Raw genomic sequence first — 22,724 nt, 5'->3', positions numbered from 1 at the left:
ACTGACCCCATCTTTAGTTGTTTTGCTGCATCCAGCAGCAATACACCTGGACGGCATTGCCGGAAAAATGCCAGAAAAAAAAAAATTGTTCGCAGCGTACAAACTCACGTCTTCGAATTACATGTACTTTTGCACGTGTGTTTATCTACGCATCGAGGGGGGTCTATGTTTGATCGAGGCAAAGTCTTCCTTTTCCTACGTCACAAAAGGGGTAGGCGGAGTCAACCCCCCAAGCACTTAATTAAACATATAAATCGTGACAAACAATTACTCAAAAAATTGTTTTATTGTTAATAAACATATACTCTTATGTTTAAAAGAAAAAAAAATCCTATTTCCAGGTGCCTTTAAAGAAGAAATAAGTTCACATCTTTCTCAAAATAATATTGGTTTGAATCGTGGTGAAAGGATGTACTTTAAGAAATGTGTGTTGTGCAATTTATTAATTTTCCCTTTGCAGTGCATGTTGCCTCCAAGTTGTCTGTAATAAGTCCATGTCTAGCATGTCTAGCAAGGCTGTGAGTCAACCAAGGGCTGATTTTATAAAAACTTAAAGAGCTTCAAATCACTCCTGCCGATTGCTTTTTAAAGGCAGAGTGGACACAATTACTCAAAACAATTATTAGCATACAACCTTTCTTGGTGACGAGTAACGGGGAGAGGTTGATGGTATAAAACATTGTGAGAAACGGCTCCCTCTGAAGTGCCATACATGTATTTTTTCGAGAAAGAAGTAGTTTTCCACAAATTTGATTATGAGACCTCAGTTTTAGAACTGTGACATGAGGTCTCGAAACCAACCATCTAAACGCACACAACTTTGTGTGACAAGGGTGTTTTTTTTCTTCATTATTATCTCGCAACTTCGATGACCGTTTGAGCTCAAATTTTCACAGGTTGGTTATTTTATGCATACGTTGAGATACACCAACTGTGAAGGCTAGTCTTTGACAATTACCATTAGTGTCCACTGCCTTTAAAGCAAACTGTGATGTCACAAAACAACACTCTAGTACTGCGTATTAAGATTAATCTTGGTTGCTTTTGCAAATCAAACACTTTCTTCAAAGCTTTTTTCTTCATAAGTGGAATGGCCTATGTTTGCATTCATACACTGCACATTAAAAAGAAACTAACACACAATTGTAAAATGCGCCAATTTGAAACTGCATGTTGGGTTTTAGAACTAAATATTAAGTCAAGTCTTTTCCATGATTTAAATGACAAGGAAACTAGAATAAACAAAAGTAAAAAAATATTGAACAATTTATGTATTTAATTTGCATGTTTTCAGAAGAATTTTGTTTTATGTGTGTTTTTCAATCTGTTGTGCTGAGCACAAATGAGCAGGATACAGCTACATAAAATGGTGAGTAAGGAATTGTATTTTTACTGGTACCCTTTCAAAATTTTGAAATTCAATTTATTTAATTTTTATTTGGCAGGAACACAATATCAACTTGTCCCAGATAGAGTCCCGCCCGTCCAAGCGTAACCCTGGCAACTATGAGTTCTTCGTCCTCTGTGAGGAGTCGACAGAGAAGTTGGACAGCATCATCACCAAGCTGCAGGAAAAGGCAGTGTACGTGCACATCATGTCACGCTCTCAGAAAGAAAACTCTAGTAAGATCTCAGTATATTGTGTTCACATCATCATTTTAACCACCCACTTTTAAAACAAAACAAAATCCCCAAATAATGAGGAAAAATAATGAATGAATGCAAACAACCCTTCAACCCTTAAGGCCTTTACACACTACCTCCATTTCAAACCACGTTGAAACCTACCCGGGTCCTCTGCGGTTCAGCCTCGCTTCTTTTAGACACAGATCAGAGATAAGCAACATTCACTCTGATCTTTAAGTGAACCGGCTAATGAGTGAACCGTTTAACGAAAAAAATGCAATTTCAATCCGAATTGAGATTTTCAATCCCTGGTCCCTGCCAGGGTTGATTTCAATCCGGCTAGAGGATGCTACCCGGATCGGAAGTCGGATTGAAGTTTGTACAGTGTGAGCGGTTGAAACGGGGTGAACAAAATCTCCGGTTCGGAACTGGTTCCGACGCTGAGATTTTGGATAGTGTGAAAAGGCCTATGTATGTCTAATGCGCCTTATTTTTGACCGCGCGAGGGCGCTATAAATAGTACTTTTATCACTTCCGGGGGTATACGCGATTCGCCCTGCACAAATTAATAGGCGTTCTGTCACTAGTGTTGCGCCGTAGTTTCAATTTGTTTTAGAGGTGGATTATAACGGCTCCTTTAAAAGTCTTATTGTCCGTGATGGATTAGATGTCTGTGGTGGTAATGTGTTCCAATCTTTAATAACTGTTTTGGGTATGAATGAATATACCCCCGGAAGTGATTGAGAGCGCCCTCACGCGGTCAAAAATATGGCCCATTACATAACCTGAAAAACCACAATTTGAGACACACACACACTCTTATCTGGAGATTAAAGCAATGGCCCATAAGGTGTTTCATTTGATGAAGTAAACTGAAGAAGAACGAGACCATGTTATGATTGAGCTATTTTCTCTCAGTGAGATAAGGTTCCATACATGGGGCAGCATTTCAATCCGTGTCTAGAAAATGTTCAGTTCTAGAGAAGTTAAATAAACTTGATATAGTTGTTGCCAATGTGGAATTCATACTTTCTTGATGGGAATTTGGTCCAAGTTCAATCCATGGGGAGACATCATTGCATGCGTCTATAGTACTCCCCCCCCCCCCCATCCAAAAAGCCTCCCAAAAACTTTCTCCAGGGATACAATTTTACACAGCACAAAGAATCATGTAAATTTCATTAAAAATCTACCCATTTGTGAAATCGACCCCTGGTCCTGCTTGAGCTTATAGATACAATGTACTCACTCAGTAACTGTGGAGCCTAAACAAACCCTTTCTTGTGAAGATGATCAGGGCATACTGATCCAAACCTTCAGTGCCCAATTTCATTGCTCTGCTAACCGTAAGCATAGAATCGGCGCTTACTGAAGGGGGGAATTCTGTGCTAACGGCTAGCGTATTTCACGGGTTATCGGCTAATTTTGGCTTCTGCACGTGTGTACTCAACATTAATAGGCAATCTACGCTTAAAAGGCTAGCGCAGAAATTCGGCGCTTGCACGTAAAGGTGGAATCATGATCGTAAGCGCTGAATTCCGCGGTAAGCAGAGCCATGAGATTGGGCCCAGTTCTTTTTACAACTTCTACAACCCATGAGTTTGTTAAACGCTACCCATAGTTTCTGAACTGTTTTCCCATACTGCATACTTCATCCAACCAACCCCTATACATTGCATGGCAAACCAAGCTTAGAGTCCACTGCTAGGTGTTTAAAATACCCATCTGTCTTCTGATGGATCCAAGATACTTCCAATTCCTAAGTCCTAAATCTAAAGACTTTAGTTTTATTTAAATCAAAAAAATATCATAGAATCAGTCCCCAATTCCATAGAGCTGCTCTAGTACAGAATGTTGCTCACGGACAAATAAATTATGCTTAGTACAATTTGTAGAATAAGGTTACCAGCTAAAGAACCCATTAATTTTGCAAAACTGAAAATTGTATAGCAGAATCAGGATGGCCCAATGGTGTCTTGCCACGCCTTCCACCTCTGGGGACCCTGGTTGGAGTCCTACATGGGGGCACTATGGTGATTGGGTTTTTCAGTCCTTACTTGAGTTTGTGGGTTTCCCTGGAGCAATTCTCTGGGGTTTTCCTCTCACTTCTAAAACTTAAATTTCTTCGTTGTCTTCTCACCTTGTCTAGATGCTGAAAATGCTTTGACAAGTGTGTGTTATCATAGATGTAGAAAGTTTTGAACTTGGGGAGCTCTGTGTGATTGGGTCTAGATTGTCAAGCTGCAATTTAATGGTTTTCTTTTTTCCCGCTTGTAATCTGTGGTGTTTTGTGATGTTACATGTATCCATCATGTCACCGTGGGTCATATGGTTCATCGTGCTACATTGGCCTACGCATGTTATCCATTGAATCGTCGATGTTAAGGTTCAGTGAAGGAGAGTAAGTTTAGCCTGGGTGGAGGGTCTGTGTACACCATTATTCAAGGTTCTCTTTCTAAATAATGCCCCAAAAGATCCTCCGTAAAATGCACGCCAGAGTGGTGTCTGACTCTGTAGGATTGAGACGAACAGATCAGATATTAAACATCAAGTATTATCTTCAAGTAGGCCTAAATCCTTGATCCATAGAAGCAACAGTGTGATATAAACCTTTATCTTCCAGTACGCGCTTATCCACCAATCAGATGCTCGAACTACTAGGGGGATAAATACATATCCCCTGTTTGATATCCTACCTCCTCTGTTTTTATTACACAGCGGGTATTGTGAAGGTCAATGCGTCACGCTCTGTATACAGACAGTGCAAAAATTACGTTCTAAACTTTGTGTGCTTCATCGCAATATAACGTTCTGAAATTTGAAACTTTGCGCGTTGACCTACGTGAAACGCGCTCTCGTAAAATATAGGGCGTGTTCGTCCCATATCTAAGTCGGCCTTCGGCCTCGTTGGATATGGGACGCAGAAGTGCTGTACTCTATGTATTCCACTCGCGCGTACGTTATGCTTATTGTTAAAGCCATTGGACACTTTCGGTAAACAGTATTGTCCAAGTCCCACACTTCGTGTATCACAACTTAAATTTAAAATAACAAACCTGTGAAAATTTAGCCTCAATCGGTCATCGGAGTCGGGAGAACATAACGGGAAAACCTACCCTTGTTTCCGCACGTTTCGTCGTGTGTTTAAAATAAATCCGTTATTCTCGCTATCGAGAACTGATAATTGTTTTAATGTTTTCTCAAAAAGTAAAGCATTTCATGGAATAATATTTCAAGAGAAGTCTCTCACCATTACCTTCTGTAAACCCTGTAAATTATTTGTAAATCTGTGAATTTTTAGGTTTTTTTCTGTACCAAAGTGTCCAATGGCTTTAAGCTAACCAATTGGAGGATCCAGGAGGACCTCTTGCCACAGAGACTGGGGGTTCAGGTGACTTTCGGACAAAAACAGTTTTGACAGACTTATTGTAATTGTGCAAATTGCAGGATGGCCGGTCTGGCTTTTTAATGAAAGGAAATAAAAAGGAAAACCCTCCATGTTCATCAAAGAGTATACTGGTGAAAAAAGGGATGATACTTTGTAAAACTCTTTCATTAAAAAAAAAATGATTTATTGTACATGGCAGTAAGATTGTGTATTTTGTGCAAACTTACTGTGATCTCTGACAACAATTTGAGCTGAAAACCTTACAAGTTTGCAGCGAAACGTACATGTACATGTAGTGTCAGATATATCTGTTATATATGCAAATTGATTGGGTTGACCTCACAATATGCTACAATTGTGTTTTTGAAAGTGACACTATTAAACAAATACAACAAATCAAGTCAAGAAAACCAATTGTACAACCAAATATCTGACAATCATTGTCAGTGAAATAAACAAATAATAAATGGTATTATGACAGGAAGAACCTTTGAACCAATGGTGTATACGCCTTTAAAGAGAACACTATCTCTTATTCTCGTTTACTGGTGGAGGTATTTCTTGGGAGCTTTCTTCATATTTATTCAGGCCTGTATGCTTCCTTTTTGAAAGGGCAGGGGCACCAAGGCATTATCTCCTTGGTAAAGGGCACCCTATGAGGAAATTGTAAATTTTTACTGTATCATTTCAAGGGCACCAAGGCAATGGCTAGGGGCATCAAAGCAATCCCCTTTGTTGCTTCTTTGAAGAATCAGGCCTGATTATTTGTATTCTCCCTGCAAACTGTTTGAGTTTGAGTTAACACTGGGACACACTATCAAGCAGTGACCATAACTCAATCAGAGTGGGCGGTAAGCGCAGAATTCCCCGGTAAGCAGTACTGTGACAATGGGCCACTGTTTTCAGTTCTATAGGCAACAACTGAACCTGCAAGTAGTCTACAGGTAAAAGTTAAACTCCAAACAATTTTGCTGAGCACGATTTAAAGTTTGCAGCCAGAGTTTCAGTGAGTCTGGTCTGGCTGCAAATGTTTTGTGAACATATTTCTCGTTCTCATTACTCATGCTTGAGTGTTGTTTTTACGAGTGTTTGAAAATACTTGGTCAGTTAGCAAAGCACTCGTACTCAATGTTCGTTTGCTTTTCATGTTAAAGTATACTTGATTTCAAAGTTACTTTTTGTTACTCTACTTAAAAACTGTGCTCTGTGTTGATTTCAAATACTCGTGGTTAAATTACCACTTTTTCATGCTTAAAGTTTTCGGTACTTGTTATGGATGTGTACTGAAAAAATTATTCATATTATGTCCTTTTTTGACACACATGACACAATGCAATGGCCGCTTGTCCAGTATCAAAAGTTGAAACCACCCATCCCAGACCATCATTGTTTACCATCTGTAGAAAATGAGCCCCCAGAACCAGACAGGTTGCAAAAGGTTATTTGTCCGGCCATATGGATGGACTACATAGTTTACTATGAACTCTAAAGTTCATTTTCCTAGGTCATTGTACTTTTTGTGTATAATTTGGCTAAGTTAAAAAAAAAATAGTTGGTCATAACTGTCCTCATCATTCTTATAAAGGAATGACGGCCATGTTGGGAAAAAACACAGCTTTGAACTTCTGAAAATGTTACAGTGGGTCATGCAGTACACATTATTCATTGGGACTGGCAGGTTCTGTGAGGCTCGCTGGTACACATGTAGGTGTGGTGAACTATACAATGTACATGTAGTTGGGCAGCATAAAACCTTTTTTCAGGAAATAGTTCAAGCCCGGATAAGTTATGTTACAAACAAGAGTTGCTTTGTCGGAGGATTCATTTTGTGAAATTTGGTACCAACCGTGCCAACACAGAAAAATGGGGTCAAATCAAAGACCATGAAAAGGAAAGACATTCTCTTTGTTTTTTACTAAACAGTTCAACTAATGGTATTAATTTTTTAACCCTTTCACTTGTTTAGACCTTTCATGACTTTCCCCTTTTTTTCATGAAGTTCCTTGGTTCCCAAGAAAGATCAAGGACACTGATGAGTTTGCTAATAACATCCTCAGTTATGGCTCGGAGTTGGATTCAGATCACCCTGTAAGTATAAATAATATTTATTATTAAAAAAAACGCTTCCATGTCAAAGACATCACAAAGCGCTGTACAATTAAAACCATTAAAAATATAGACAATTTGGTAAAAACAGATGAAACAATTGTTACTACAAAAAAACAGCAATATTAATCATTAAAACTCAACAAATATGTTATGAAAAGTAATTGTTAAGAAGGTAGGTTTTCAGATAAGATTAAAAAAATTCAAATATATTGGCAGATTAGATTGCTGCTGACAGCCTGTTCCACAAACGAGGGGCATGTATTGAGAATGAATGATCATCATAATATTTAGTTTAAAGCTGCTTGAACTTGGGCGTGGTCGCACAACATTAAGTATCTCAAATGTTTATTTCCTAAAATGTATTTAACCATAAGAGCACTTAGGGGGGAGGGGCTTCACCTTGTAGCCAAAAACTATCACTGGATTTTGGGCTGATTTCACTAGCACTTTTTAGTCATCGCAAACTCTGAAACGGAGTGCTAAATCCGAAATCCATCAATGGGTTTGGATGGTGATATCACTAAATCCTTGCAACGAATTTAGTGCAAGGGAAATAGAACGCTCAATATTTGTATACTATCAACAGCTCTCAATTGCTCATTACCATGCCTACCAAGGAAGTTTTTATGCGTAAAAATATTTGAGTAATTGTGTCCAGTGCCTTTAAGTGACATTACAAATTATTGTACTATCAATAACTGTTAGATAATGATAACAATATTTCCTTAGGCGACAAAGTGCACGATTCCATATGGCAGTTCTTGTTGAACTTTGCTGTTAATTTACAAAGTAAACAATAATCATCCATGCACCTTTCCAGAGCTCCAATTTAGGGTGAAAACCCATAAGAATGCAACGTTTGTACATTGCAGTATTTATTGTACAGACGATGTGACCTCTGACGTCACTCGAAAACCATAACATGATTCGCACGCATACCGCCAGACAAAACCTTTGTGTTTTGGCAGCCAGCTAGAAAGTGTATGCAATCTTACCGTGACTACGTGTCTTTTTGCCCGGCGAAACATGACAAATACAGTGATTTTTCAACAGAGGGCAGTTTGAATGTAAACATAGGTCACATCGTCTATATTACAAGCAAAATTTATTTTACGAGCCCAGAATGAAATGAGAGAAAAAATTCTTCCCAGTTTAAAGGCAGTGAACACAATTGGTAATTACTCAAAATAATCATTAGCAAAAAAACCTTACTCGGTAACGAGTAATGGGGAGAGGTGGATAGTATATTGTGAGTGGTGAGAAACGGCTCCCTCTGAAGTGGCGTAGTTTTCGAGAAAGAAGTAATTTTCCATGAATTTGATTTTGAGACCTCAGAATTAGATTTTGAGGTCTCGAAATCAAGCATCTGAAAGCACACAACTTTGTGTGACAAGGGTGTTTTTTCTTCCATTATTACATGTATCTCGCAACTTCGACCACCAATTAAGTTCAAATTTTCACGAGTTGGTTATTTTATGCATATGAGATACACCAAGTGAGAAGCCTGGTCTTTGAAAATTACATTGTATACCAATAGTGTCCAAATGCACACATGTGAACTATTTCCATTTAAAAACGAGCACTAATTAATTTTGTCGCAAAGGATTGAGTATGCTTTAATACTTAACTACCTCCCATAATTTAACAACCTAGTTACCAGACTCAAAGTCAACCTTGAATAATAATTATTTATTACAAGTTGAGCTATACATGTAGTACATCTAAAAGAGCATAAGACCATCGGACTTGTCCAGTCCTGATTTGACTGGCTTGAGGATAAAATAACTGGCCTGGGCCTATGGTCCACTTATAAATTCAAAACCCAGCTTTTCAAGAATGGATTTGACTGTACAAAATATATCTGAGATGTTAAATTTGCATCGGGGATAACAAATATGAATTTTGGTTTTTACCCATACACCGATGTGTTAGCACTGTATACTCAGTACTTTCCCCACCTGTTCCCCGAGTCCTGTGAAAAAATATCACAGGCATGTTACTCGGGTGGGATTCGAACCCACAACCCTTGCAATTCTAGAGCAGTGTCTTACCAACTAGACTAAAATATATCTGGTAAGGTTGGTCACACCTGCATGTACTAGAACATTCACTCAAGACTCTTATTAATCGTCTTCTGAATGTCCAGGGCTCAATTTCATAGAGTTGCTAAGCACAAAAAATTGCTTAGCATGAAACTTCTTGATAAAAATAGGATTACCCACCAAATTTCCATTTGTTGCTTATTGCTTGTTACTGGTATTCAGCTGTTGTCTGCTTAAATCCTGAAAATCACATGGAAATTTGGTTGGTAATCCTGTGTTTATCAAGGAAGATATTTCATACTAAGCAAATTTTTGTGCTTAGCAGCTCTATGAAATTGGGCCCAGGAAGTTTGAACACGCCACAAATGGAGAAGTAACTTTTTCAAAACAGTTGTCATTTATTTCATTTATTCATTCATTTCTAATTTATTTTGCTATAGGGCTTCACGGACACAGTGTATCGGGCAAGGCGCAAGGAGTTTGCGGATATCGCCTTTAATTACAAGTAGTGAGTTGATTTTAATACACTTTATTATTAGTGTTAATATTAAATTTTTCTGGTGTTGAAACCAATAATGTCTCATAAATGAACTAAATCATTGTAGCTAGAATACCAGAGGAAACTTACGACATTACAATGTATAAGTTATCACACAAGCGCGAGTGGAATACGGAAAAATATAGCGCTTCTGTGTCCCATATCCAATGAGGCCGAAGGCCGAGTTGGATATGGGACGCAGACGCGCTATATTTTTCGTTTTTTCCACGAGCGCGCGTGTGATAACGTATTTATCTTCAAGCAAACTTGGCGCGTGACATAGAACACACAAGACGCAGGTAGTGATATTAGCCGTGCATTACTTGAAGTTATCCAGAAATGGTGGGGTTGACCAATGCTCTTCCATGACCAATGACAAGTGTTTGGGTTCTTTATGTGCACCAATCTATGGGCAATATGCTGCCAATCAAACCATGAACACCGGGGCACTGGGTTCTTTTACATGCGTTACACAACACATGGGACCAACGGCTTAACGTCCCATCCAGAGGACAAGTATCGTCTTGCTTAGGGACACAGGTGTCACAACTGGGACTCAAACCCACACTCTGCTGAATGCGTTGTAGCACTTTGTAAACCCTTAGAAGGTGCTACATAATTTGGTCTCAGAATTCATAACTTCAATAACTTATCTTTCTGAAAGTGTGTATACACTCAGCGCCTTGAGTACCTTGTTGGTAGATACATTATGTGCGATTATCAACATTAAAGGCAGTGGACACTATTGGTAATTACTCAAAATAATTATTGGTGACGAGTAATGGGGAGAGGTTGATGGTATAAAACAATCTTCCACGAATTTGATTTCGAGACCTCAAGTTAAGAACTTGAGGTCTCGAAATCAACTATCTAAACGCACACAACTTCGTGTGACAATGGTGTTTTTCCTTTCATTATTATCTCGCAAGTTCGATGACCGATTGAGCTCAAATTTTCACAGGTTTGTTATTTTATGCATATGTTGAGATACACCAACTGTGAAGGCTAGTCTTTGACTGTTACCAATAGTGTCCAGAGTCTTTAATGGTTGATCAAACATTGTGAGGGTTGAATATTTCAGCGCTGTGACTTGATTCTCTTGCTTCCATTGTTGATGCCTGATAGTAACACTCCGATTCCAAGGGTCACCTACACTGAGGATGAGATCAAGACTTGGGGGACCATGTTCAGGGAGCTGACCAAGCTATTCCCGACCCATGCCTGCAGGGAGTTTAATCACATCTTCCCTCTCCTTGTGGAGAACTGTGGCTACAGAGAAGACAACATCCCTCAGCTAGAAGATGTCTCTTCATTCCTCAAAGGTAATAATATTAATAATAATAGTCATTTTGTTTTAAAGCGCTTTGTACACCCGAAGGGCGTCTAAAGCCAGGGACATATGCCTGGAGTTAAAAAAGTTTACCAAAAAACTGTAGCCAGAAGGCCTTCAATTCAAGTATTCCTGTACTGGCCATATATTAAAAATCTATAATTATTTACAATACGTCTATGAAGACAGTAAAAACATTAGACAACAATAGAAAGACGCAAAAAAAAGGTAAAAATTTAGAATGTTAAGTTATCCAGTTAAAACGCAAAATAACCCCCAACAGGCAAAGAATTAATCCTGCCCATCAAAAAATTGACCATATATTTATGAAAAATGAAAAATTGGCACGAGACATAAAAGTTTAAAAGGGTCCCTAACAGTTTAAAAAGAGTTGCATTCAAAGAAAAAAATTACCATAAAAAGAGAGAAAAATAAATGAATACAAAATAAATAAAGTTCATGGTGATTGTAAAATCTTTGCCAAGCATTGGTTGAAGACCACAGCAGCGATGTTGGAAAAGAGAAATGTATAAGCCACAATCATCATGTTACCTCCCAATTGAGAATTATCAATCCCAATTGAGAACACTGGTCTTCAGCCTACCTATAACGTACTGGGCCCAATTTCATAGAGCTGCTTAAGCAAAAAAATCCTTGCTTAGTAAAATCAGATTACCGGCCAAGACTCCAGTTAATTGTTATGCTATAAGTAAACAACAGCTACATACCAGTCACAAGCAAAGTATATGGCATGACATTTTGGCCACTAACGTGTGAAATAAGCAAGCTACTTTCGTGCTTAAGCATTTTTTTTGCTTAAGCAGCTCTATGAAATTGGCCCCTGGTACATATTACTCTGCAAATGCTTTGGGCTTTGCCTAAACCTTGGCTTATGCTCCAGCTCAAGGCTTTGTGTTTTATTTTCAAGTCTGCTACCTTCCATCTGGTTAACATAGGGTGCGTTCATTTAGCTTCCCTGGGTCGACCCCGGTCTGCCACCGGTGCGTTCGAATATATTTGACGTCATTCCGGGGGCTCACCCGGGTCAGTCCCTAGTGCCCTGCTTGTGGAGTGGGTCACTTGGGGGCAGGCCCCAGGTGCATGACGTCACTACGAGAGCGGTGAGTGGTCGTTCGTTTAGCTCTTGTCAGGGGCTCACCCGAGTGAGCACCGCGGGGTTGACCCAGGGAAGCTGATCGAACGCACCCATACAGGTAGAGTGCAAAAGCTGCTGACTGTCGAGACCACAAGGTTTGCTGTGCACACACTAGTTACACCAAGTTACTGCAACAGTCTCTTTGACTGTCATCAACAAGAACTTGGAAAGAAGGCTTCATAACGTTCAAAAGACTGCTGCATTGGTTTCCCATCTCTCAAAGAGTTGTCTTTAAAGTTACGATCCTGACGTATACAGCATACCATAAACAAGCTTCTGGATATATCACAGACATGCTCAAATTAAGATCTCAACAAAGACATCTTCGTTCGTCTACCTCTTGCTCCCTTTTTGTCATGCCAAGACCCTCCTATTCAACTTTTGCAGAGAGATCCGCCTCTGAATATGGCCCCAAAATGTGGAATAATTAGCTTCCTACACAGATCAGAAATGCCAGTTCACTCACCTCATTCAAGACACTCCTTCAAGCTCGCCTGTTCCAGCAGGCTTACTAACCATTCAACTGTGCCTCAGCGCCCTAGAACAAACTCTTGATTTTGGCGCTCTACAAATGACCTTTGATTGATTGACTGATTGATTGTTAAAACACCATACAAAATGCACACTGCTCCAATTTTCATGATTGAGCCCAAGCATGCATCCCCAGATGAGGCTTTTGAAAAGGCCCTTAAACTTATTTCTTCGCCTTTAAAATATTTGTCCTTTGTTTATTTTCTTGAAGACTGCACTGGCTTTAGCCTGCGTCCGGTAGCTGGACTTCTCTCCTCCCGAGACTTTCTTGCTGGTCTTGCCTTCCGCGTGTTTCACAGCACTCAGTACATCAGGCATGGCTCCAATCCATGGTACACACCCGAACCGTAAGTTTGGCTATTGATTGATTGTTCCTAATTTAAAGCAAGTTCGAGTGGGCACATTTAGTCGACCTGTTATTCTGGTTCTGGTTCGTGGTGAATTACTGCACAATCTCCACAAATCGGGATGTACACGTGCAGGTGATTGACTACTGACCAGCAAAGTGACTCACTCACTCGAGTGACTCACTTACTCGAGTGACTCAGTCACTTAAGTGACTCACTCACTTGTTCGAGTGACTCACTCACTCGAGTGACTCACTTACTCGAGTGACTCAGTCACTTAAGTGACTCACTCACTTGTTCGAGTGACTCACTCAAGTGACTCACTCACTAGAGTGACTCACTCACTCGAGTGACTCACTCACTCGAGTGACTCACTCACTAGAGTGACTCACTCACTAGAGTAACTCACTCACTAGAGTAACTCACTCTGGAAGTCATGGAAGACTATTCAACCTTCCGCCTTTTCGCTATTTGTCACTGGTTCCCCTCTGTGCTCTGCACATGTTATAATGGAACATGCTGTTGGGACCAAGGAAGAAACCATGGGCTCGAGGCTGGTTCCAAATGGTCGACCACAGTAGTCAACCAATAGTCGACCAGCCTGGGTTCTAGTCAAAATGGTCAACCTTTAGTTAACCATGGTGCACACTAAAACTTGCTCTAAGTATCTCATGTTAAATAAACATGCATTATTAGACATTCAGACCAGTTTTATAACTTTATCAAGTCAAGAATGAGTGGCAGGTCAGACATGCATGCGATCAGGCTTTGATTACGCTCGGTCACAACATCTACAAGAACGTTGGTTTAGCCACATGTTTACTTTCATTTAGTAATTTCATTCATTAATTGAGATTGTGGACCAAGGATTCTCGGAAAAGCGAACATACTTACTGTACAAGGCAAGAACCCCTATGGAGAGACGACACACAAGGAAGTTTTAGTTTTAGATGTGGGAGGGAAAACCCCAAAGCGGTATACCAGAGCAAACCCATGCATTTAGTTAGGGTCTGAAACCCAATCCATGTAGTGCCTCCATGTAGTTTCATAACAAGTAAGTTTTTATGCTAACAACTATTTTGAGTAATTACCAATTTAGTGTCCAGTGCCTTTAAGCAGCTGGACCCATATCTTGAGGATATTTTTTACAAAATGATAAAAGCAATTTTGTTCATTGTAATTCATTCCTATCCTTCATCCACAGTGACGTTTGCCACGAGCTGATTGGTCATGTGCCACTCTTTGCCGATCCCAGCTTTGCACAGTTTTCCCAGGTAAGGCTACGAGTAGATTTTAAATACTACCATGGGGCCTTATTCCTAAAGCAGAGTTTAATGATTTAACAATGTTCTGCTTAGTGCAATTTAGCAGGAAACCGTCATAAGTTGTACATGTGACATGGTGTTTTTGGATGGTAACCTGTTTCTGGGGCACCAAAATTGTTTTGTGCTTAAGCTACTTTTTCATGCTTAAGCAGCTGTATGAAACTGGAACCTGGCCCTGTCCTTAATGTCTACTCTTGTATACCTTTAAATCAAGGAAGTTGATCAACACTTTGATCAAAACAGATGAAAAACCCTATCTTTTGTAAGAAGCTAATACTTATATATAATCCAACATCGGCGCAGAAATGTCATCTGTTTGCTGAACAACTCTCCATTTTTTATTGAAGCACAGTTTGTTACCCTGGAGGTTTTTTATTTGAAGAGGGGAACTTTTAACCTGCTAAATAATTTTAGATTTAACAAATACAACTTATATTTAATAAATTGTGTTAATTGTAAAAAAAAGCAAAACAAGCTTTCCAATGCTTTATAAGGTGTCGTATCTTGATATAATACTTTAAAAGTCATGAACAACAGTTGGTAAATTTTTAGACCCAAGATTTGGCAGGAAAGTGTTTGTTGCTAGGGTGATGCACAAAATAAACTTTGCTAAGTATAACTATAACTTTCAAGCGCTTCAGCTTTTTCTCCTAAAGTCACTCAATACATTTTGGAAGAAAGGATTTTTTGTATAAAGCTGAGCTAAGGCCTATCTCCAGTTTGCAAACTGCCACAGAGCCCCACATACATGTACACCAAATTAAAGCTTATGGCCTTTCCATTCATATGTATGTATCTCCAAAAGTCATGATCAAGTTGAGCGCCATGTAGAAGCTCGCGCCTGCCCAGTGATTTGTGTCCAGATGTTCCGATCCAGCATGCAGGAGCGTAGTTCCTCAGCGCTGGCCGGTGTCTCGTTTCAGGGTGTCTAGGAAGGAGAGACATCTTCTCCCACGAGAAGCCTTGCCTTGTGTGGGCTCCCAGAGGATGGTTGGGCAAGCGACAAGCTCCGAGTGGCGGGCACAGTGCCCAGCAAGCTTGACGTGGTGCTCACAGATCTTTTCTGTTCACAGATCTTTCCTGTAGCCAAAAGTCAACATAAGGGCCATTCTTGCATTTTCGCATGACAGTGCACGCCTCGTTATGACAGCTTTGGACACAAAGCATCACCTCCATGTGACATGCTTATAAGCATGTCACATGGAGGTGATGCTTTGTGTCCAAAGCTGTCATAACGAGGCGTGCACAGTACATCATAGGTGACACTAAAAGCATGTATAAATCTCCCCTTGCACAAACACCATGCAAATCTTTAATTCATCAATTCTGTATTTCATTATTTCTCGTTTATGCAGGAGATCGGGCTTGCGTCCCTTGGTGCTCCTGATGAGTTCATTGAGAAGTTAGCAACTGTAAGTTTAAAATTCCTTCTTATTTTCCTTTGGAAGGCACTGGACCCTATTGGTTAATACTCGAAACAATTGTTAGCAATAGAGAGCTGTGGATAGTATAAAACATTGTGAGAAACGGCTCCCTCTGAAGTAATGTAGTTTTTGAGAAAGGGGTAATTTCCCACTTTAAAAGACTTCAGGCCAGAAGCCTTTTATAAGGCATCCGGAAGCAAACAAAGTTGTGCCACAGGCGTGTTTTTTTCCTTCATTATTGTCTTGCATTTTCGATGACCAATTGAATCAAAAGGTTCAAAGATTTGTTATTTTGTGCATATGTTGGGATACACCAAGTGAGAATACTGGTCTTTGACAATACATGTAGGTGTACAGTGACTTTAAAGTACTTTAACGAGCAATTGACCAATCATTGTGGTCCCAATTTGTGTACATGTATGTCATCATCATAGTGTTTGCACAGGGACAACATTGGTCATTCGACCCAATATACACATGAAACAAACCTTTGAAAATATATGTTCCAATATATGTTTATCATAGCCGTGGAAACATAGTGAGGAAGAAACAATATGTGTTTTAGAACAATATTTTTTGGTCAAGAAAGCATTTCAAGCCAATATGTTTCAAAAGAATTTTTCGACCATGAAAATGTTCATATTATGTACATTACGTTTTATATTGTTTAATTATGTTAATTTGTGAACGTTTATATATTTTTCTATTTTATTAATTTTTGTACACACCCTTTAGAGTCTAGCTTTTTTCTTTTGCTCAATTTTGTTTTATGATTTTTTTTTATGAAAGCGTTTCAGCAAAAACACTTATTCACCATAAGAACAATTTATTATCTTATGTTTGATAATACTTGAGGTAAAAATAAAATTTTCTTTTTTTCCCTAGTGCTACTGGTTTACAGTGGAGTTTGGGATGTGTATTCAGAATGGAGAACACAAAGCGTATGGTGCCGGCCTCTTGTCATCCTATGGGGAGCTCCAGGTGAGGCCATTTGCCGGAACCATACTTAATACTAATGCTAGGTTCCCACTATCTCAATTTTGTGGCATGATTGAAATCGTGGTTTTATTCTTGAAGTAATCAGGGTGATCCTATTAAATCTTGTCAGATCTTGAGGTCAGTCGCGGCAATCCTGTTGAGCCTTCATGACAAATAATAGATGAGGGGTAATTAAAAAGTACTTTCTTATCTCTGTTGCCGATTCCACTTTGTCAGGCGTAGCTATTTCTAGATATTTCTGGTAACTTTTAAACCAAATCCTCATAAGCTACTACCGCATAGCCCAAAAGGTTTAAGACACCCCATGTGTGTGTGTAGAGAAGCAATAATGAAATGCACAGTTTTGAATGAGTGGGAAAAAAGGTCAGGTGAGGACTGAAAGCCCAATCCATATTCAAGGTTCTGTCCGAAGAAGGATTCAAACTGAGGTCATCAGGCAGGGCAGAATACCACTGAGGGAATTACCTCTCCCTTTTCATTGGAAACTTGTGGTCCATGCTGTGACGAGACCCATGGAATTTTGTGCACCTTAGGAGGCAAATGGCACCCGAGGGGAAGCCGAGGGTGCCATTTGCCACCGAGGGTGTACAAAACCCATGGACCCCAGTCACAGCGTGCAACAATTGTTTTGTTATACCTTGATACATTGTTATTCCTCTTCTCAAAGTTATGTTGCCATCTTCAAACATTATAACGACAGAGTATGCATAGTTTAATAAGCAGACGAACAGTTGTTCAAATAAGAAACCATTCTTCACTGTTCCCTCGAACCTGCGCCCATTTTGTACTAAGCGCTTGGAATCGACCAACGGTGGGAACGATCAAGTTGATGTACACTGGTTAACATCACTCATGTTGTCGTATATGCGTATTATTTTGTTGCATGGCACGTGATTGGTTCCTGACCAATCAAACTTCACAATATGTTACCGAGGTATAACAATTTTCTTCGGTACATTGCAACATTTGGAAACAGTGCAAACTTAATGACACGATACCATTACCTCCACAGTACTGCCTAACAGACAAGCCAGAGATTAGACGCTTTGAACCAGCCAAGACTGCCTTGCAGAAGTATCCCGTCACCAACTTCCAACCCGTCTATTTTGTTGCCGAGAGCTTTGAAGATGCCAAGGATAAGATGAGGTAAGTGTCGCTAGTTGGTGGATATCGAGGCATGTGAATCCCTTTGACAACTCGCAAACATTCGTGGGGAGTCGTGGCCGAGCGGAGTCGTGGCCTAGCGGATAAGAGCACTGAACTCATGCTCTTGTGTTTCTGTTCAGCAAAGTGTTGGTTTGAATCTCCGTCATGGCACGTGTGTCCCTGAGCAAGACACTTTACTTTAATGGCTTTTCTCCACCCAAGGGTAAATGGGTACCAGTGAGGGCAGAGATTGTTCTTGTGGTTGGTTTAGCTTAGTGCGCTACGTAATTGGCGGCACAGGCTGTATACTCTAAAGGGAGCTGATGAGATGGTTTAAGGAATGAAATGGCCCAGTGATCAGGGTAATAATGTTGGAAGCACTTTGAGACATGGTGTATAAAGCTCTGTATAAAAACCAAATATTATTATTATTATTAAACATTTAAGGACAGAACACTTGATTAGTTATTGTTATTTATGGGAATTTCAGGCGACTGAAATCGAGAACGAACAGGCAAATCTATGCACGTAAAATTAGGGAAGTAAAGTGCCCTCGCTGTAAGGTTTCAAAGGATTTTGCTCATTGGCCCATCATGTAAGCTGCGCATTCATTGCGATTCGTCTTCATATGTCATTTTTTATGATGTGTGATGGCGGAGCGGTCAAGCGCACTAGATTGAAGCTCTGGTATTTCTGGTCAGCAGAGTCGGGGGTTCTAGTCTTGGTCTTGCTGTTTGTGTCCTTAATCAATACACTGAACCATTGATGCTTAAAGGCAGTGGACACTATTGGTAATTACTCAAAATAATTAATAGCATAAAACCTTTCTTGGTGACGAGTAATGGGGAGAGGTTGATGGTATAAAGTGAGAAATGGCTCCCTCTGAAGTGCCGTAGTTTTTAAGAAAAGAATTAATTTTCCGCAAATTTGATTTCGAGACCTCAAGTTTTAGAACTTGAGGTCTCGAAATCAAATTTGCTTATTAAGCCTAAGGATGTTTTGTCAACTTAGAAAATGGCCGCCTGCGCGCATGCCGGGTCGTGTATACCTTTTTAACATAATTATTTTTTACATAATTATTATTATTATTATTATTATTATTATTATATAGGCCAGTGCGCCCTCTACTTCTTGTTTATAACTCTATGGAATCGTCTTTGTTTTTGCAACAGGCATTATGCAGCTAGCATCCCAAGGCCCTTCTCATTACGCTACAATGCCTACACTCAATCAGTGGAGGTCTTGGAGAAGAAGCAACAACTGAAAGACCTGGCTCAATCCATCAAAGGTAAGGTACCACCCCCAACCCCCAACCCCCAACCCCCAACCCCCAACCCCCACCCCCACCCCCAAGACCCTTCTCATTACGCTACAATGCCTACACTCAATCAGTAGAGGTCTTGGAGAAGAAGCAACAACTGAAAGACCTGGCTCAATCCATTAAAGGTAAGGTACCACCCCCAACCCCCAACCCCCAACCCCAACCCCCAACCCCCACCCCCCACCCCCAAGACCCTTCTCATTACGCTACAATGCCTACACTCAATCAGTAGAGGTCTTGGAGAAGAAGCAACAACTAAAAGACCTCGCTCAATCCGTCAAAGGTAAGGTACCACCCCCAACCCCCAACCCCCAACCCCCAACCCCCAACCCCCAAGACCCTTCTCATTACGCTACAATGCCTACACTCAATCAGTAGAGGTCTTGGAGAAGAAGCAACAACTAAAAGACCTGGCTCAATCCATCAAAGGTAAGGTACCACCCCCAACCCCCAACCCCCAACCCCCAACCCCCAAGACCCTTCTCATTACGCTACAATGCCTACACTCAATAAGTAGAGGTCCTGGAGAAGAAGCAACAACTGAAAGACCTGGCTCAATCCATCAAAGGTAAGGTACCACCCCTGTTTTTTCTTCCATTTTTCTCTCACAACTTCGACGACCAATTCAGTTCAAATTTCCACAGGTTTGTTATTTTATGCTTATGTTGAGATACACCAAGTGAGAAGACTGGTCTTTGACAATTACCAATAGTGTCCAGTGTCTTTAAAGGGTCTGCCATTATTGTGTCTATTCCTACAGGTGATCTGAGCATCTTAATTGATGCAGTCAACAAAGTGAACTAGAGAGAAGCAGTTCTTCCAATCAATCATCGTCAACTTCTAAATGTCAGAAACCTGTATCAGAAAGATTAGCTGAATCTTTTAACAGAGACCACTCCTGTAAAATCATCAGCATACACACTGCACCACACAGCCCAAACACAGCAAAAGTAGAATGTTGACTTGTTGACACAAGGGAGACTTTTAGAGGGTCCTTTTTTACAGTACAGCGCATGCTCGGACCTACGCGAGCAGTACTGAGCTTGCCCGTCACGCTCAGAGCCTCAACATAAGGACCGTTTTGTCTGCTGCCGCCAGCGTCTCAAAAGTCTCCTATTGTCTCCAGTAAAAGTGCCTGGGCAGTATGGGAAAGCTCCATTAAAGAAAAAAGGTCAGAATAAAAACATTACCTTCCTCTAGCAACCCACACCTGTTATTTCTATGTATTTCCTTTACCAGTACATTAGGATCCTGCTGACTGCTCTGGGCAGATGAACTGCTTTGCCATTCAGTTTACTGACCCAAGTATTTTGATGTAAACGCACTCACCCATTGGAAAGGATACTGTTACTCTCCGAGTGTATGTGGCCAAATTCGGAAATTCTTTAATGTAGCATTCCCTTAACGGGAAACATTATTGGAAACATAATTTTTTACTTTGGTTTAAAAAATGTAGATTGTATGCCAACATGGAAAATGTCAAATAGGACCTTTTATGTAAAACTTGTGGTTCAGTGGAGTTAAGTGAAGTCTTAATATCACTTAACTTCTGTATTTTGAAAGAAAGTAGAAGTGTGAGTGTAGAAATATTTGACAATCTGGTTCAATTCAACAGCCTCCTGGCTTCATTGGTAGCGTGATTCTCTTAAGTGGTATTACATAACCTCAGTATTATATTTTTGATATAATAATAATAGGAAATCATACACCTACATCATTTTGTCATATAATGATAGCATTACACATTTAGCTTTAAAATTCTTCACCTAAAATGAAGATATTGTATCTGCAGTCGGATATTCAGCCTGGTTTTTTTCATCATTATTTTTTACCATATTTAGGTATCTGAAAAGCAAGGTACAAAGTTCGGTGTTAAGCCATTTTCTATTTTGTTTAAATTCAAATTGTCAATCTTTATCATGGATATTCTGATTAAATTTTACTTTAATTGAGCCTACAGGAGCTCCCTTGTGGGGTATTTTACAAAACGGAACAATGGACCCTACAAGGTAATTCTTTGTTCAACCTGGACCCCACAAGGGAATTACTTGTTCAATTTGGACCCCAAACGGTATTTTTTTTGTGGAGAACCCCACAGATCAGATCCGGAAAGTTGCCTGTGTTTGCACTTACACACACCAACCTATGGGGTTCTTTTAACATTAGAGCAATGCTGTCTCACAAGGTTGTCTTTGTTCTTGTGATACTACACAAAGAATTGCTTCAGAAAAGGAATAGTTTTACAATAATTGAAGTACTCCACATACCTAGTATTGAGAAGGGTGTGACAAGTTTTCTGTTTTTGTTTTTGTGACCTCGTGATCTGAAAAGTCAATTCCACTAGAAAAGTCATGAAAAACTTTCCATTTTGCAAACTGAATAACCCATTTCAAGATTTAGTACATGCAGTCTAAACTTTTTAAAAATCCCTCCGTCTGTTGTAGATGCTGACAGTGTTTTGTTTAAGTACATACCATTTAGATTTGTCTTTTCATTTTTGAGCTTGTACATTAGCAAAAAAAGACATTCCTCTGGAAAGAGAGTTCAGTAGGATTTGAAACTTTGCATGGTGGAAAACCGATATGGAAAGGGTTGCGGTATAACCATGTTATGACTATCTCTAATGAGTTGGGGTGGTCCTGAGAAGAACAGACAGCTTTCTCCAGAAGACGATAAGAGCATACTGATCGAAACGTCGAGTTGAAACTATCGGTTCTTTTCAGAACCACCCCAACTCATTTAGAGATAGTCATTTCGTTAAATGATCAGGTAGCAGAATTTAGAAAGGTTGAAAAATTTCTATTAAAACAGCAGAGAAGCATGGCCACATGTCTTCCTCCATATGTTCACACACTTCTGTGGAGCAACCCGAATGATGAGCTTGGTGTACACACAGTACGCTTATGAGTGTACTAAAGTTATTGATCTGGTTAAACCAACATTTCTGTTTTACTCTAGTTTGACTTTGTTTGCTTTAGCTTTATTTTTAGCAAGCTTCATATATTAAGTGGGATTTGAAACTTTGCATGGTGGAAATACTATATGGAAAGGTTCGTGGTACCACCATGTAATGACTATCTCTAAATGTGTTGGGGTGGTTCTGAAAAGGTGGTTCTAAAAAGAACCGTTCTAAAAAGATATATTAGTTGGGGGCCCTTGGTTTGTGGGAACTATCCTTTAATATCAATATTTTCAATTCAACAAGTAGACATGTTTGCCCTAATCATGCAATCACAGCCATTTAACCATAATAATGTATGGCGTTAATCCATCAATACTTTACTACAGTTAACATTACAGACGTAATTAAAAAAAAAGGGTAAATATTCACCGTACAAAATGGGCCACAGCAGCAGATGTTTTGACTTCATATGGGAAGCAAAGAAGTAATGCGCAATATAAGAAAGTAATGAGAAATAACAGAACTAGTGGCGGATTAGCC

The 22,724-nt window shown here is 39.7% G+C and overlaps 1 protein-coding gene across 2 annotated transcripts in view; it reads left to right on the top strand.

Annotated features, from left to right (window-relative positions):
- The window catches only part of LOC117291205 (phenylalanine-4-hydroxylase-like), a 30,734-nt gene extending 8,767 nt beyond the window's left edge, over positions 1-21,967 (top strand). The window contains exons 3-14 of one of the 2 annotated variants that reach the window (XM_033772803.1): positions 1,446-1,623; positions 4,013-4,027; positions 7,014-7,102; positions 9,606-9,673; positions 10,829-11,025; positions 12,932-13,067; positions 14,272-14,341; positions 15,748-15,804; positions 16,702-16,797; positions 17,828-17,961; positions 19,134-19,249; positions 20,043-21,967. In XM_033772803.1, coding sequence (XP_033628694.1) covers positions 1,446-1,623; positions 4,013-4,027; positions 7,014-7,102; positions 9,606-9,673; positions 10,829-11,025; positions 12,932-13,067; positions 14,272-14,341; positions 15,748-15,804; positions 16,702-16,797; positions 17,828-17,961; positions 19,134-19,249; positions 20,043-20,086 — 1,200 coding nt within the window. In that variant the 3' untranslated portion in view covers positions 20,087-21,967. The remainder of the gene's footprint in view (positions 1-1,445; positions 1,624-4,012; positions 4,028-7,013; positions 7,103-9,605; positions 9,674-10,828; positions 11,026-12,931; positions 13,068-14,271; positions 14,342-15,747; positions 15,805-16,701; positions 16,798-17,827; positions 17,962-19,133; positions 19,250-20,042) is intronic. The other variant, XM_033772804.1, reaches the window with a different exon arrangement.
- Positions 21,968-22,724: the final 757 nt, after the last annotated feature.

Source organism: Asterias rubens, chromosome 6 (genome assembly GCF_902459465.1).
Source record: "Asterias rubens chromosome 6, eAstRub1.3, whole genome shotgun sequence".
Taxonomy (NCBI): Eukaryota; Metazoa; Echinodermata; class Asteroidea; order Forcipulatida; family Asteriidae; genus Asterias; species Asterias rubens.
Note: the sequence above shows the minus strand (reverse complement) of the source record. Positions and strands in the feature narration are given on the sequence as shown.